This window comes from Seriola lalandi, unplaced genomic scaffold (genome assembly GCF_002814215.2).
Source record: "Seriola lalandi dorsalis isolate HSWRI2012SDOR001 ecotype SW California unplaced genomic scaffold, Sedor1 jcf7180002053074, whole genome shotgun sequence".
In the NCBI taxonomy this organism is placed as follows: domain Eukaryota; kingdom Metazoa; phylum Chordata; class Actinopteri; order Carangiformes; family Carangidae; genus Seriola; species Seriola lalandi.
The window spans coordinates 150,463-166,153 of NW_019523627.1; the positions used below are offsets into that span (position 1 = coordinate 150,463).

Sequence of the window (15,691 nt, forward strand, 5' to 3'; positions counted from 1 at the left end):
GGAGCATCTGTTCGACATGACCCAAAAATAAGCACATGATGATGCCCAACTCCTCCTGATCCTACTCCAAAACCCCTTTCTAGGAAACAGACGATTAAGAATAGAAAAATGTGACTTTTGTTTCCATTGCATCAACATGGTGGGATTGGGTTTTAGGAAATTCACAAGAAAGGGTGGCTTGAAAGCACCCAGGGCAATGTTTCCATGAAAACCTGAAACAGATAAATGCATTCTTCTTGCGTCACGCAACTTTGACTATTTACTCCAAAACACTACAAAAATCTGTCCAAAACATTTGACTTCATTTTCTTTATTGGACCATATTGTTCAGTTTCTTAAAACAATGACAAGTGTCCGTCTCCTCCCTGCCAATGGAAGAAAATAAATATACTAGCAAAGCAAGTTATACATCCTCATGTCTACAAATTCACTGTGAATTCTTCTATGAATAACCAGCACGATTATATATCAGTGTCATATTACAAAAATAAGGAAGAAAATGTCTCCACTTCCTGACTGAGGACGACAGCTGCTAATTGACATTACACTGGCCAAACTGTCCCAGGACACAAGTAAACATATTTCAGAACAAAAAGATGATCAAATTCTGTTTTACTGTCTGAACAAGAACTAAAAACATTTCCAAAGCTGCTCTATTATTCTTTACCAGGAAAAGCAATTTGTATTGTGACAAAATGGTAAAAAAAAAAAAAAAAGGGAAGAAAGAAGCTCATCACAAGTTCATCATATGCCTTGTTTTGTCCACTCAACTGTCCAAACCCCAAAGAAATTTAATTTACTTTGACATCAGCTGAATAGATCTGATATAAACACACTGAAAAACAGTGACTGCTTCTATGTGAGAAGCTGAAACCACAGGATATTGACATTTTTGCATGAAAAATAACTGCAATGGCAACTATTTATTTTAATCAACAATTTCAGCTCTATTGTGTGATGTAGCATGATGGTAAAATTACAGTTTAAAGATTAAGATGCACAAGTTATACGTGCCAAAATACAATGTGAATATTGAATCCATCCAGCCTCTTTCACAGACTAAATCTTGTGACTTGTCTCGACTGTGTTTCTGTCTTCTAAAAGCCACGTTGTTTGTTGATGTCCTGATGACATCACTCAACCATTTTTGACAATTTTACATTTTAAACTTCCTTAATAACTTTTTAGTGAGGGAAGTGGACATGGACTGCCTCTACCTGCTTGGCATCAGCGTCACTAAAGGTCTTGTCCTATCATTTGTATTTTCTGAAAGCATCAATTGTCCTCCCCCGAATCACGTCATCACATTGAATGAAGGATGTAACAAATATTTTCATACCTGATCCTGTCAAAACCAGAACAGCGTGTGTGTGTGTGTGTGTGTGTGTGTGTGTGCGTGTGTGTGTGTGTGTGTGTGTAGTGAACTGAATGTGCTGTAGGTGTGCGGAGATACAGAATGAGGTAAACCAACACTTACTCTGCGTTGAAGCCATTAACATGCAATATTCGCATCTGTTTGACTATCGTGCTTTTCCCGGATTCACCGGCTCCTGAAAGCAGAAAGAGGAAAGGAAGATGTTTATAATCGTACAAAACTCCTTTAAAAAAAAAAAAAAAAATACCCAAGGCGAGTATCCATCTGAACATGGTGGATGATGGTTTAAAACATGTCACTGGATCCCTGGAGGAAAAAGCATTTTAGTGGCTTGGTGGAACATCAGAAAAATAGAAGATGAAGGCGAGGAGCTACAAACTTCATGCCTAAGATTTTATCCACAAGTGATTTGAATGTCAGGTTTCTCAAAACAGAGGTCCTGTCCGACACAGCACCCACATCTAAACTCCTCGTTCCTTCACAGTGCTCTATGTAATACAAAAGCAATAATGCTGGAGCCGAGCAAGATGGTGAGACCTTAAAAGAGCCAATCAAAGCGGTGGGTGAGGCTTGCCTGTTCTTCTGAGTGGTGGAACGTAACAATGTGTATTTACTCAAGTACTGTATCTAAGTATGATTTCAACCATTTCATGCTACTTTATACTTCTACTTCACTACATTTATTTGACTCTAGTTATTTTTCAGATTAAGATTTTACATCTATATATCTATGTATATATATATATATATAGATATAAAACACATGATAAGATCCTAATATACAATGCACTGTTACAGATTAAAAGCAGTGGCTCCTAACCTTTTTGGCTTATGACCACTATAAAAAATAAAAAAAGCAGTGTCCAGCTGTCTATGCGTTGCAAAGGTTCACAGTCCTAACAGATAAAACTGTCCATTATTTAGCAAAACACAAACACAAGAGAAATGTATGTCTTATGTTATATATTATATACTACAATTATATTTGGCAGTGAAATGCTACTTCTGCACTGTAGTAATTTTTTCTTTTTGTTTTTAATACTTTAAGTGCATTTTGCTGATAATAAGTTCTGTATATCAGTACTTGGTTGAATGCAAGACTTTTGCGCTCAGTGTTTTTACACTGATGCGATGGTACTTCAACTTAAATACTGACGGATCTGAAGAACTCTCAGCATCGGGGTTGAGTAGAAGAACAATCAGCCTTCCTCGCAGACGAGATCAGCTTTGAATATTGTCTTAAGTGTTTTTGTTTGTTTTTTTTCTTTGAGCAGAAGTGAGATGTCATCCAGGACCGATGGACCAAAACCCTCATAAATACTTTTAAGGATCCAGGAAATGTCATTTTCCATAAATCCAGTATGACACAATGTTTAGAGGAGAAGAGAATAAGTCCTAAATGTGTCCTTGCAAACTGAAAATGAAAGGAGCCAGGCCATAACATCCACTAGCCCAAACACTAGGAGCTAGCTAGGCTACAGGCCTGCTATTTTGAGTCTTAAGTGTGAGTGTACAAATCTAGGATCAATTTCAGATTAGAAAGAACGGGACAGTCATTCAAGGGAAGCTAGCAATACTAATAGTAATCCTAATTTGCTCTCCGTACTCCAGGAGGCTTAGCAGGATACTAGCCCTGGCCTTAAATCCATACACTGTGGCATGACATGGAGGCCTAGATGATGAAGCTACACATAGTGTTGTGAATAAAAAAAAAATGGCAGAGTTTTCAAGGGCTGATTAGAGAATATCCATTTCCAGAGTGGCTGGTGTGGAGAGGACCATGCAAAGGTGAGTCTGAAAAACAGTATTACACATTTAAGTCCATTGGCCCAAATAACTCAAGGTGCCATCCGACGTCTAACCTGCACCCACCTCGCAAATTTTGCAGTTTACATGTGTGGATAAAAGACACAATGCAAAAATGCCTATTGGTTGCCTCTCGTCCTCTGAATGGTGCCTGAGCAGCTGTCTGTCTGTCTGTCCACCGTCTCTCACATGTTCTGTAATCATGCTCCATAATAACCCATGAATGCAGGAGGAAGGCCTGATTTTCGGCTGTCCTGTGTAAAGACGCTGCAAACTGGTGGTGTAGTGACTTCATGTCATTGCATCATTTGTTGATGCTTCACTGGTAAAGGCTGAGGAAGTTGTCGTTTAATCTGAAACAATGGTTTTTATATGTGTATAAACAGGTGAAAATACACTTGTATGCTTTTGTGGGTGCAGCAATTGGAAAAAATTGACCTTCAGGCCTAAAATGAACACACACACACACACACACTGATATTAATGATAAATTTCACAAGACCTACCTAATAGTAGTAGCCGGTGAGTCGCCCGGTATATCTGTTTGTCTTTTTGGAGCTGCTTCTCTATCTTTTTGTTGGCTTCCCTCTGTGCCTTCTCCTCATTTCGTTGGTCTTCGGTCTTACTATTGCCAAGACAGCCCATCTTCCCAAAAACCCAGTGTTAGGTTCAGGGGGAGGCAGGGTGGTTGGGTGGTTGGGTGGTTGGTTGGTTGGTTGGGTGGTTGGGTGGGTGGTTGGGTGGTTGGGTGGTTGGGTGCAGGGAGAGAGAGGAAGGAGGGAGGGTGGTGATCAGAAGAAAATCAATGGATCCTAAATTCCTAGACTGGCCCAGCAGAGGAACACCTGGCTCAAAATGGGTGACATTTATGTTGCCAGATGCAGATGGATCAGATGTAAACCTGTTAGGCAGTAGACGGTGGGCCCCACCAGGCTTTGGCACAGTATGTATGGATGGATGTGGCTATTTACTGGCAATTAATCAACAAGAGATCAGTCAGAAAGGAGCAGAACAACGATGCCGCCCTCTAAGACGCTTGATTCCTGTGTTTTTCACTGTAAATCCGCAATGAAGTCATCAACATTGATATGAGAGTGGATGTGAAATTTCCAGCCTTGCAATGCACATGAATGAACGTCGGTGGTCCTGTTTCCGTAAAAGGTGTTTTCGATTCAAACGCTGGCCTCTTTTAAAAACGTATATATTTTCACCCTGTTATGTTTAATTTTCTTAGCAAACGTCTCCTCCGGAGCCCATCTTCGGCAGATATCTCACACTGCCATTCAATTCATTTCCACTCACAACCAAAGCCCTATTTTTTCTCGACTTTTTTTTTTTACCCCCCTTTAAATATGTATTTTAGGTTATTATTTTTAGGGGTTGTTTGCAATACGTTCTCCACCTAACCAAAGCACATGAGAGGGCGGTTGAAAAAAATTAAAAAATAAATATTTCCTCTTAAAATGACGGCATGTGAATCATCAGGCTACACCGGGGCTTCTTTCTCTATCGCAAATCCGTCACATTATACACCGTTTTTTTTTTTTTTTGGAGGGTGGAGCGGTGGGCTGTTAGCAACCTTATCAATAATATCCTGTTTTTAGTCGATGTCAAAATTATTTCATCTCCCCGTCAACAGATGCTGGTGCTTGCCTTTTCGGAGGGTTTGACCAGACCCAAAAAAAGGCCCCTTCTCCGTCCTTTTTCTCTCCGTAACGTTAATTTGTATTTCTCCTCACATCGGAAAGCTTCTCCGGGCGAGCAAAGGCGGTTTTTGGCAGCTGGATGTCCTTGAATATAACGCAATATCCAGGTGATATTCGTGGAAATCCTCCGTTATTTTCCCGTTTGGCGCAGGTACAGCCCGCTGTCAAGTCTCTCAGCTTTTTGTATTCCCTTTGAATCCGTATGGTAGATTATGGTTACATGTGCATGATACATGAACATACCGCGGTGTTTTCAATCACTGATCCAGCGGCGAGACACTCATCTTTACCGCCGAGAGGCCGCGTCTGCTCCGATCAACCGGTCGGGGAAATGAGAAACGTTTCTTTGCAGAATAACTCTGAATTATTTTTGCCCCCGTTTTTCTCTGAGAATTGTACATTGAGATAGATAGCGTTGAAGAGGTGGGGTGGGGCAAACGGCTCTCACGGAACCCTGGGAACGAAGAACGGTGGTCAAGTTTTCCGGGACGACAAACTCGTCTTCCGATTGCAACTTTCAAAATAAAGCACCAATCAAAGATTCGTGCCCAATACACACTCCGTTGCCAATTTATTAGGTACAACTGGCTAAAACTAATGTAGTCGACCAGTTTTTGGTGAGGCACCATTTATAAATGCTGTTTAAGCTGTACGGCTTTAGGAATGGTTGATGAATAATTCACTCTGCTTTACAGATCAGCATAGATGGATGGATTATTGAACAGCCCTACTGGGCACAGGCCCAGGGACCCATGAGGTCAGGGCACCCCAGGGCCAGAGCCTCTATATGAAGTGAATGTATATGTTTGTATTTATGTTTGAAAGTCAAAGAGCTCAGTTAAGAGATACAAAAGATCACAAAAAATGCAAAACTACCAGAAAACAACTACAAAGAGGTGCAAAATGACAACAGAGACACAAGATGACCATGAAGAGGCACAAAAAGCTGCAAAGAAAAGAAATATGACCAAAAAGAGATCCAAAACAGCCACAGAAGAGCACAAAAAACACAGAGATGCAAAACAATCTCAAATACACACAAAACCACAAAAAGATGCAACATGAGACACAAAATGACCACAAAACAACTTCTAAGATTGCAAACTGATGTCACTGAGTCACAAAATGACAACAAAGAGACTCAATAAACTAGCTAAACATAGTAAGTCAATCAATAAGTCAATCAATCTTGCATTTTATGAAAACAACACACATTTGTTATACACACAGAAGTCTTTTTTCCAGAAAATATGTAGGATTCATTCATCTGATCTGACAGTGGCAAAATAAGTACCCCAATTCTTTATTCAAGTAAAAGTAATACAGCAATGTAATAAGACTTCCTTACAAGCTAGCCCTGTATTACCAGCCCAATGTATGTGAAATATTAAACTAAAAGGCCTTGTGCAAAATAGTTCCTGTGACTGTAATGTTATGATTATAACCTACTGTATACCATCATTAGATTGTTAACACATACACACATACAGCAATGTATGTTGAAGCTAGTTTTAATTATTTTGGGCCTATTGACTAAATAGTTTAGTAATTGGTTTGACCTCTTTGGGCCTCAAACAGTTGTTTAGACGAAACTATCTGATAAGTTATACAGAGAAATGTCTTTTTGGTGGAATTGCTGACAACTCATAGTCATCTAAAATGTGTTATTGTTTTATAAGATTATCAAGTTTTTAAAAATACTTAACTTACACTTATCTTACACTAAAAGTAACTTGTAACTTGAGCTGCTAGCAAAATGCAGCAGAGACAAAATACAATATTTCCCTCTGAAATGTAGTGAAGTGTAAAATCTCTACACATCTGGATAAGTACAAGGTAGATTAGGTTAATATGTGGATACAATGTGTGCCATCAATACTTTTTTTTTTAAATTATTTATAAACTATAAAGAGTATAAAACAATCACATAAATTACTGATATAATTATAATTCTCACAAAGCTTTTGTTTTTGTTTTCTTTGTTATACAAATAGCTTACTCCAAAGTAGCACATTGTATATCAAGACAGCATTATTATTAACATTAGATTATTATAATTCAGATTTTTGTTCTTCTTAATATAGAAGATATTTATACTTCATGGCAAAAATAAATAAAGAGGCAAATCCACTAACAATCAAAATCTTTACTTTTATCTTTTCTGATCGGCGAGAGAAATGTGTTGCTTTTAGTTTGAAGTTAAGATTACGGTCTTTCCGGTTCCCTCCTTGCTGTGGCTTGATGCAGGGTCGAATCACATGATTGCCCGGAGCGTCATGAAGCAGAGGTACAGAAGGGGAGAGGCGCCCTCTTTGAAGCAAAATGATTATTAACCGATCCACCCATGAAACATTAATCAATAACACTAAAAACCCATAGACTAAATTATAAAAATTATCCATACACATAAGCAACAACAGGGAATGGTTTCACATACATTTAATAACAACAATAAAAATACTAAAACAAATGGTGGGTTCAGGTTAAATGATGTATACATAGTTCAATGTGTGAATGGTGAAATGTCCCAGCTGTGGTCGTGGCATCACTTTTGAAACTGCCTCACCCACCAGACCTCATGGTCAACGGTGGATTACCAAATGTTCAAAATTGTCCAGAGGCCACAGACCTCCAGGGCCCCCAAAAGTCTCTTTACTGTGTTTCGTCAAACTGCTTCCATTTTTTTCTGTGTCCATTGATTAACTCACAAAAAATACCGTGGTAAGGTAGTATCATAGAAGTACTGTAAGGCTGCAACCAACAATTTTTCTCATTATCAATACATCTGACAATCATTTCTTTAATAATCAATTGTTTCAGTGTAAAATGTCATAAAATTATGAAAAATGCCCATCATTATTCCATAAAGCCGAGTTAATACAAGTAAATTGCTAGTTTTGTCTGACCAACAGTCAATAACCTAAAGATGTTGAATTTAGTGTAATAGAAAACTGGAAAATTAAATTTGGATAAAATTGAATATCTGAATAAATATTTTGCTCACATGTATGTATGGTAAGGCTAAACTAGTTTTTGTCTGTGTTACAGATGGAGTTTGTGGATATGACTTGTTTTAAAACTATTTCTACAATTTTGCCATTGTGGTGTTCCTGCCTGATCCCAGGTTTTTCACCTTTAAAGCGAGTGTGTTTTTCTTTTGTTAAATAAATCTTCAAACTCAACCAGCCAGCTTTTGTGTCTACATTTGGGTCCCACACATACTCAACTTCTCAACAGCATGAACTGACCAGTATGGGCCTAGCAGACAATCCCCCCCAGCCAGCACCCCAGTCGGTTAGCCTTTGGCCTTCTAACCACAAACCAGCTTCCCAGTCAGCTAGAATCAGACTAGCTAGCTCCGAGCCTGTTTCCCAACGTTCTTCCCAGCTTGCACTCAAGCCTGCCTCCAGGTCGGCTAGCCTCCTGCTTGCCAGCCTCCAGTCTGCACCCTGGCATACTAACCTCCAGTCCTCATCCCCGTCGACTAGCCTCTACCATACTAGCCAACTGCATCCTAGCCTCCAGACTGCACCCAGGCCTACCCTGAGTCTCCTTTCTGCAGAACTCAACTAGCCTTTCCTTGGAGGTATCGAAAGGGTCAGAGCCCCTTTAAGAAAGGTCACAGAGATGGCGATTCCCACAAGCAGCCGCAGCCCCAGGTTTCCAGGAGTCAGCCCGAGCCTCAGCCCCAGGGTTCCTACTATCATCCCAAGCCTCAGACCCAGGTTCCCGAGCTGCCCAGTGATACAGAGCCTCAGCAGTCCAGCAACCATGAGCCTCTGCTGCCTTGCACCACAATCCACGCTCAGCCGACTCTGGGTTGGTTGTTCCTGCCAACATACTGTCTGTTCCTGAGTCAACCACCCCTGCTGACCACTCACCTATTCTCAAGTTTGTTCCTGGGTCAACTGCTCTGGCCGACGCTTCCCCTGCTCTATTGCATATGTGTGCAGGTCGACATCAGGTCTGTTCTTGAGCTGACAGCCATGACACTCTTACTTTACCACCTTGTTGTATTTGTGTTTTTAATTGAGTAGTGGTCTGAGAACTTCAGACCACTACTCATCAAAACACGTTATCAAAACACCAAATGAGGGAATATCTTTTGGAGGAATGGTGTTTGTCCCTCCAACAGAGATCCAGACACTCATTATCAACAGTATGCTGAGCAGCACTGATGCTGTTCTGGAGGCTTGTGGTGGACCAACAGTTTACTAATAATCCTTAGACCTTTTATGAATCCCTTAATCTGATGAAAAACCAAAATATTATTACCATCACCTTTACTTCTACTTGTGTTTACTTCTACCTTACTTATTACCAAATTACAATGTTACCAAATCTCTTCATCTCTTTCAGTGCTACAAATCTTTGGTTTTATGTGTAATATACACAAAATTTTACATTGTGGATATCAACATTTGGGTTTAATTCACTGAAGAATTTCCATGAACTCTGAAAACAGCTACAGCATCATTTAAATTGATAAATACGGTTTGAGAAACATTGAGAATAAAATCCAGATGTCCTGTCAGTTTAACTCACCTAATGGTGATCTGAAAGGTTTTTTTTCTTAAACTTGTAATGGCTTTTCCTCCTTTAGCTCTAACACGCAAGCATGCAAACTGTGTGCATCACAAATCATACACCCACAGATACATGTACTGTACGGACTGCCACACGCACACATATACAGTCAAACACCTCCCTCCACAAACACGTCAAAAGACAAGGGAAAGAAGCTCAGGGCAAAACACATAAAGGTCATCAGTGACAACTAAATGCTACTGTGGCTCTCTAATGAACCCCAACAGAAAACTGTAAAAGAAGAAATGACTTGTGGGTGAATTCCCACACAGTTTCACTGGTCTGCCTGTGAACAGTGGTGCAATGGCTGGTAAATGATGAAAATGAAATAAATAAATAAATGAAAATGAAAAATGGAAATATACTTATTAACCATAGTACCATATGACAAGCAGGCATTCCCGTCTGTGTCAGTAATAGAGAGCTTTCAGTTTCCTTTTGTATATCATCATCATACATGTACCGTATCACTGAATGGGCCTGTGCGTGTGTTTGAGGAGAGTTAGCATTTCTTGTTCGAAAGTCAATCAAGCAACTGCAAAGAGACGCAACGAGCACAAAGATATGCAAAACTACAATAAAGAGGCACAAAATGACAGAAATTGACCATAAACGGACACAAAATGACAGTACCAGTTCCATAAAGAGACACTACAGCGACAGAGACACAAAACAACCACAAAGAGACAGAGAATGACCACAAAGAGATGCAGAACTAAGACAAAGTGGCATAAAATGATTATAGAAAGACACAGAATGACTACAATGAGACAAAAAAACAATACAAAATAACCACAAAGAGATGTAAAACTACAACAAAGGACACAAAATGTCTTTAAAGAGACACAGTACAACCACAAAAAGACACAAAAGTACTACAAGGAGACACAAAATGATATAAAAATTCTGTTTGGAGTTTTTTTTTTGTGTATCCTTCAGTCTGGGGCTCCTATGTAAGAAAGTTGGGGGGCCTTGTACATGTCTGTACCCAGAGGCCTGTTGTCTCATGATCTGTGCATAATCATCATAGTATTGGATTACTTTATACAGTAATACAGTGTCAGGTTTAACTAGTGGCCTTGTGAGCTTTATATGACATTAAATAATTAAGTACATTATTCTGTACATACACAGAGGGAAAAAATATAGACAAGAAACCCATACAACTCCAAAAACAAAACATAATTGCTTACTTTCATGGATCTGCTAACAGATTTAGCAACATTAGCATGGTGAGAAACACATTCTCAACACATTCTGTTAAAATTACAAATGAAATCAACTACATAGATATAATAATACCCTGTTATGCCTGTGTCAGTCCTGTAGATGGTAGCATCCCTCATATATAATCTCTTAACAACTGTCCATTTTATGATATTATTATTACACCTACACTGACTTAATAACTAAAGCGGAAATCCTGATTGTTTTGTATTATTTTTGGGTCATGTTATCAAAATCTTGCTGTGAAAAGGCAGAAAAGTGTCATATTACCATTTTTTGAACAATTTCATTTTGAGTTTCTTTTTTTTTTTTATGTTTCTGCAATTTTATCATTTTAAAACATTTTTTTCAATGTTTCCTGTCAGACATGGGAACAACATGCTTGAAATGTATGTGTTCGTGTGTAATCAGTGTATTTAATAAAGTGAGTTTTTTCTGATGCTCACCAGAGACACACTCTGTCTCCATTCATCTTTGAAACACTTCTATCCTGTTTTTGCTCAGTTGTACATATAGGTCATACAGCTCACAGATGTGTTTAGGGCATGGGGAGAAAATAAAACACCACCGTTTTCCTCTGAAATAGCAGATAGTTCATATATTATAAATTGAGTCCTTTCACATCGTAGTGTTACATAAATCACTATAGGAATTATAATATTATATCAATATTAATTATAGTATTATATATTATATATAATACCTTCCAGATGACTTTGTCAGTTTTAAACTATGGTTTTGTGAAGCAAAAATATTAATTCTATTGCATTTTGACATCATATATAATGTACAGATACAGCGATACATATAGAAATATAGCAGAACACAGGATAGAAGACAATAGTTAGCATTGTACAATATAGTGGACTAAACTTAATTAAACTCAAGTATAACTCTCTGTAGTATAAAAGCAAGGCAAACTCCTGCATGTAAAAAAAATAAATTATACTTATTATTATTCTACATTATATAGTGTATTATGGGTCCTTCATAGACTAAAAGCTGGGGTGACTCCCTGATGACATCATCATTTCTGGTACTATATATAAGACCAGTTTTAGCACTGTATCCTATCAGAGACCCCAGCTGCTCTACTCTATGTACTGTAGCCCGGCCATCATGCGTGAAATTGTACATCTGCAGATCGGACAATGTGGCAACCAGATTGGCTCAAAGGTAACAGAATAAAATTCCTTCTGCACTTCTCCACTGTTTAAAGTTATAATATGCATTAGGTCTGACTTTGTTGAAAATTTTGAGATTCTGATAAGTTCTGTCTATGCTCATGGCCCACATCAAAATTTACAATGTTATTTTGAGAAGAATGTTAATGACACATCTATTGGAATATAAACTACTAAAAGTATATCTGCTGGATGATTAAAGTGTGAGGGGAAAAAGTTCCTCACAAAAGTCGCTGTTTATAAGAAAATGAACTCTGTTTTCTCACACTGGCTGATATAAAATGAGAGCTTAAATATTCAACATAGATATTCATTTTAAGTGACAGCAATTAGGTTAAAAAAATATCATATAATCACATTTTTCTTTTGAGTATGATACATGTTTTGACATGTACTGGCCCTTTGTATGTTGCCAGTTGTGAGTGACACTGGGTGTTCCCTGTCAAGCAAAAGAAAAGATAAGCGCCAAAGCTAGACTGGCATGGGTGGGACCTTTTTTTTATCATCGCTAGCACAAAACAAGAGAGAGGAACTACAAGATAATACAGTTATAGCTAAAGTAATACATGTTCTATTGATATTGTTGTACTCTAAGAATTAAGGTTCAATAAAATATCATCGTGCACATCAGGGAGTTCAGTGTGTGTCAGCAAAGGGTTACATAAAATTATATAAATGGAATGAATTTTAAAATGTGCCGTGCTGGGAAAGAGTCAGTGTTAGAATATATTTGCCAGTCATACAATCAATGGAAGAGTAAAGTTAGAGGACATTTCCACACAACTGGACAAAAATCTCAACAGATACGTAGATAAAAAAGTAAAAGGTGAAAAGTATAAAAACAGCAGAAGATACACATCAGACCTAAAGTCTGTCTGTGTATTAATGTTATTGTTTGAAACACTGGACAGAGTTGGGAAATACTCAGTCTCATTCAGTGTCTAAACTTCAAAATGTAACATGTTGCAGAAAACACAATAAGTTGCATTATTATTATGACAGTAATAATATTCTTCTGTGACTTTGTCTTTCTAGTTTTGGGAAGTGATCAGTGAAGAACATGGGATCAATGCAACAGGCCTCTATGAGGGTGACAGCAACCTCCAGCAAGAGAGGCTCAACGTCTACTTCAATGAGGCACATGGTAAAAGAGAGGATATAACGACTGCTCATTTTACAGCTAAAAACTAATCTATAATTAGTTTTGTTTGATGAGCTTTCCACAAATTAGTCATAATTCAGGTGCTATTTTTTTGTTCTTGAACTTTAACCGTGACCAACACATTTAAGTCTAAATTCTAGACATTTTGTTAATAATTCCCATGGTTTTCCAGGTGGAAAATATGTGCCCAGAGCCCTGCTTGTTGACCTGGAGCCCGGCACCATGGACAGTGTCAGAGGAAGCCGCATCGGGGCCCTTTTTAGGCCAGACAATTTCATCCATGGTGAGATAAATAACAAAATTTGTGGTTAATTTAAAATCATTTTAATTATTGTTATGGCAAAGGAAACATACAACTACAATAACATACACTCGCGGTACTGTCATATTTGGTGCTCTGGATACAAATGCATGATACAAATATTTCTTGGGAATACAGAATTGAGAGTTTTAATGCAATAGTTTGTTTCATCTGTGAAGAAGTGGAACAACTTTTGTTTGTTTTTGCATTTTATGTTTTCATATTTGCAATAGATAATGTTTGTTTCCCTCAATTCATTCTATTGATAAGTGAGAGAATTAGATGCACCTACACACTTTTATTTTGGTGTCATAGGGAACTCCGGAGCTGGGAATAACTGGGCAAAGGGCCACTACACAGAGGGAGCAGAACTGGTGGAGCAGGTGATTGACAGAGTGAGGAACGAGAGTGAAAGCTGTGATTGCCTGCAGGGCTTCCAGCTGGTTCACTCATTGGGAGGTGGCACCGGCTCCGGAATGGGAACCCTCATTATCAACAAGATCCGAGAGGAGTACCCCGACCGCATCATGAATACCTTCAGTATCATGCCCTCTCCTAAAGTCTCTGATACGGTGGTGGAGCCGTACAACGCCACCCTGTCGGTCCACCAACTCCTGGAGAACACAGATGAGACCTTCTGCATCGACAACGAGGCCCTCTACGACATCTGTTTCCGCACACTGAAACTGACCACACCGACTTACGGGGACCTCAACCACTTGGTTTCCTTGACGATGAGTGGGGTCACGACCTCCCTGAGATTCCCCGGACAGCTCAATGCAGACCTGAGGAAGCTGGCTGTCAACATGGTGCCTTTCCCTCGCCTCCACTTCTTCATGCCAGGCTTTGCCCCCCTGACGGCCCGTGGCAGTCAACAGTATAGAGCCCTCACAGTGCCTGAGCTCACCCAGCAGATGTTTGATTCCCGCAACATGATGACAGCGTGTGACCCTAGGCGAGGGCGCTACCTCACAGTTGCAGGTGTCTTCCGTGGCAGGATGTCTACCAAAGAGGTAGATGAACAAATGCTTGCAATCCAGCAAAAAAATAGCAACTACTTTGTGGACTGGATCCCACATAATGTCAAGGTTGCCGTGTGCGACATCCCACCAAGAGGCCTCAAAATGGCCTCCACCTTCATCGGCAATAACACGGCCATTCAGGAGATATTCCGCCGTGTGGGTGAGCAGTTCTCCTTGATGTTCCGACGGAAAGCTTTTCTTCACTGGTACACAGGGGAAGGTATGGATGAAATGGAGTTCACTGAGGCAGAGAGCAACCTCAACGACCTGGTGTCAGAGTACCAGCAGTATCAAGATGCCACTGCTGATCTAGAATGGGAAGCAGAGGATGAAGAAGAGGAGGGACCCTCATCACCAGTGACAAAGGCAACAAAGGTTGCGTCACGCACGGAAGTTAAACTGGAAACAGTGACTGAAACAACCACAGAAACTGTAGATGAGTAGAAGACAGTGTAGTGTGCAGGTTTGGCACCTTGAGAAAAAACAAATGTAGGATTGTTTGTCTGAAAAGGACTCTTATTTTGTAGTTGAATTGATGCCTATTGATTTAGATAGCCTTTATTTCATAAATGTGCTGTGACATATTTACACAGTATTGCTTATTGTCTTTTATGTATTGTTCAGATGATTTTTATGTTTGTATTTTAGTTTTTGAAGATTAAAGTGTTTTCTTTTGTAGTAAAATTTGAAAATCATAATTTTTGCTTGTATATATGGAAAATTTAATGTCACACCAGCTGCACTCCAGCTTGAATCCACAGCCATAAAAGCCAGCCAGTTTGTTGTTTCCAGACCTACAGTGAATGTTGCATTTGATTGTTTTGTATCTAAATTATGATGGTAATAAAAAAACAGTAACACCAAAGTGAGTGTATATTCATTACAACACTGAAAAAATGACAAAAATATGTACCTTTTTCATTCAGTTTTATCATTTGAAGTTAAACTGAACCTAATTGAACTTTGCTGTGATGGACATTGACAGTGATACCATTCTTGGCTGTCACATAGTTTCCTCCCACTGGGACAAGTCTGGTACATAGAGATTACACGTAACTTGGCCAGAGTGTCTGCACTCTGAGATAAGCACACATGATGTGGAAATGTCCCTCTAATATGCAATAAAGTCGACCAGACTCATATATATACAGGGGTAAAGAAGATTATACTGCATGTAACCCACATATGAATGTGGGTTATGATGATTAAGGCAGTATAGCACCACAGAGAACAACCTGCTTAAAGTTACAAGATAGTAATGGGATCAAGAAGAGGGAAAAAAAACTCAATTTTACCCCTAAGTAGGTGGGGTCAATATCGA

At 39.1% G+C, this 15,691-nt stretch overlaps 2 protein-coding genes across 2 annotated transcripts in view; one reads left to right on the forward strand and one right to left on the reverse strand.

Annotated features, from left to right (window-relative positions):
* Positions 1-5,348, reverse strand: part of LOC111650977 (guanine nucleotide-binding protein G(s) subunit alpha-like) — a 33,096-nt gene extending 27,748 nt beyond the window's left edge. The window contains exons 1-2 of the mRNA XM_023400938.2: positions 3,688-5,348; positions 1,478-1,550 (exon numbers count right to left, since the gene is read on the reverse strand). Of these exons, the coding sequence (XP_023256706.1) occupies positions 1,478-1,550; positions 3,688-3,826 (212 nt within the window). The 5' untranslated portion in view covers positions 3,827-5,348. The remainder of the gene's footprint in view (positions 1-1,477; positions 1,551-3,687) is intronic.
* Positions 5,349-11,805: 6,457 nt separating this feature from the next.
* tubb1 (tubulin, beta 1 class VI) lies at positions 11,806-15,235 on the forward strand. Its single transcript, XM_023400926.2, has 4 exons — positions 11,806-11,877; positions 12,921-13,029; positions 13,220-13,330; positions 13,664-15,235. The coding sequence occupies exons 1-4, from the start codon at positions 11,821-11,823 to the stop codon at positions 14,812-14,814; spliced, it is 1,428 nt and encodes a 475-aa protein (XP_023256694.2). The 5' UTR covers positions 11,806-11,820; the 3' UTR covers positions 14,815-15,235.
* The last annotated feature ends 456 nt before the right edge of the window (positions 15,236-15,691 follow it).

Bases quoted from the DNA above. Each gene is read 5' to 3' on its own strand.
- tubb1 (XM_023400926.2), top strand. From the start codon at position 11,821: ATGCGTGAAATTGTACATCTGCAGATCGGACAATGTGGCAACCAGATT. The intron at 13,030-13,219 runs GTAAAAGAGAGG...ATGGTTTTCCAG, and splicing joins CTACTTCAATGAGGCACATG to GTGGAAAATATGTGCCCAGA. The intron at 13,331-13,663 runs GTGAGATAAATA...TTGGTGTCATAG, and splicing joins GCCAGACAATTTCATCCATG to GGAACTCCGGAGCTGGGAAT.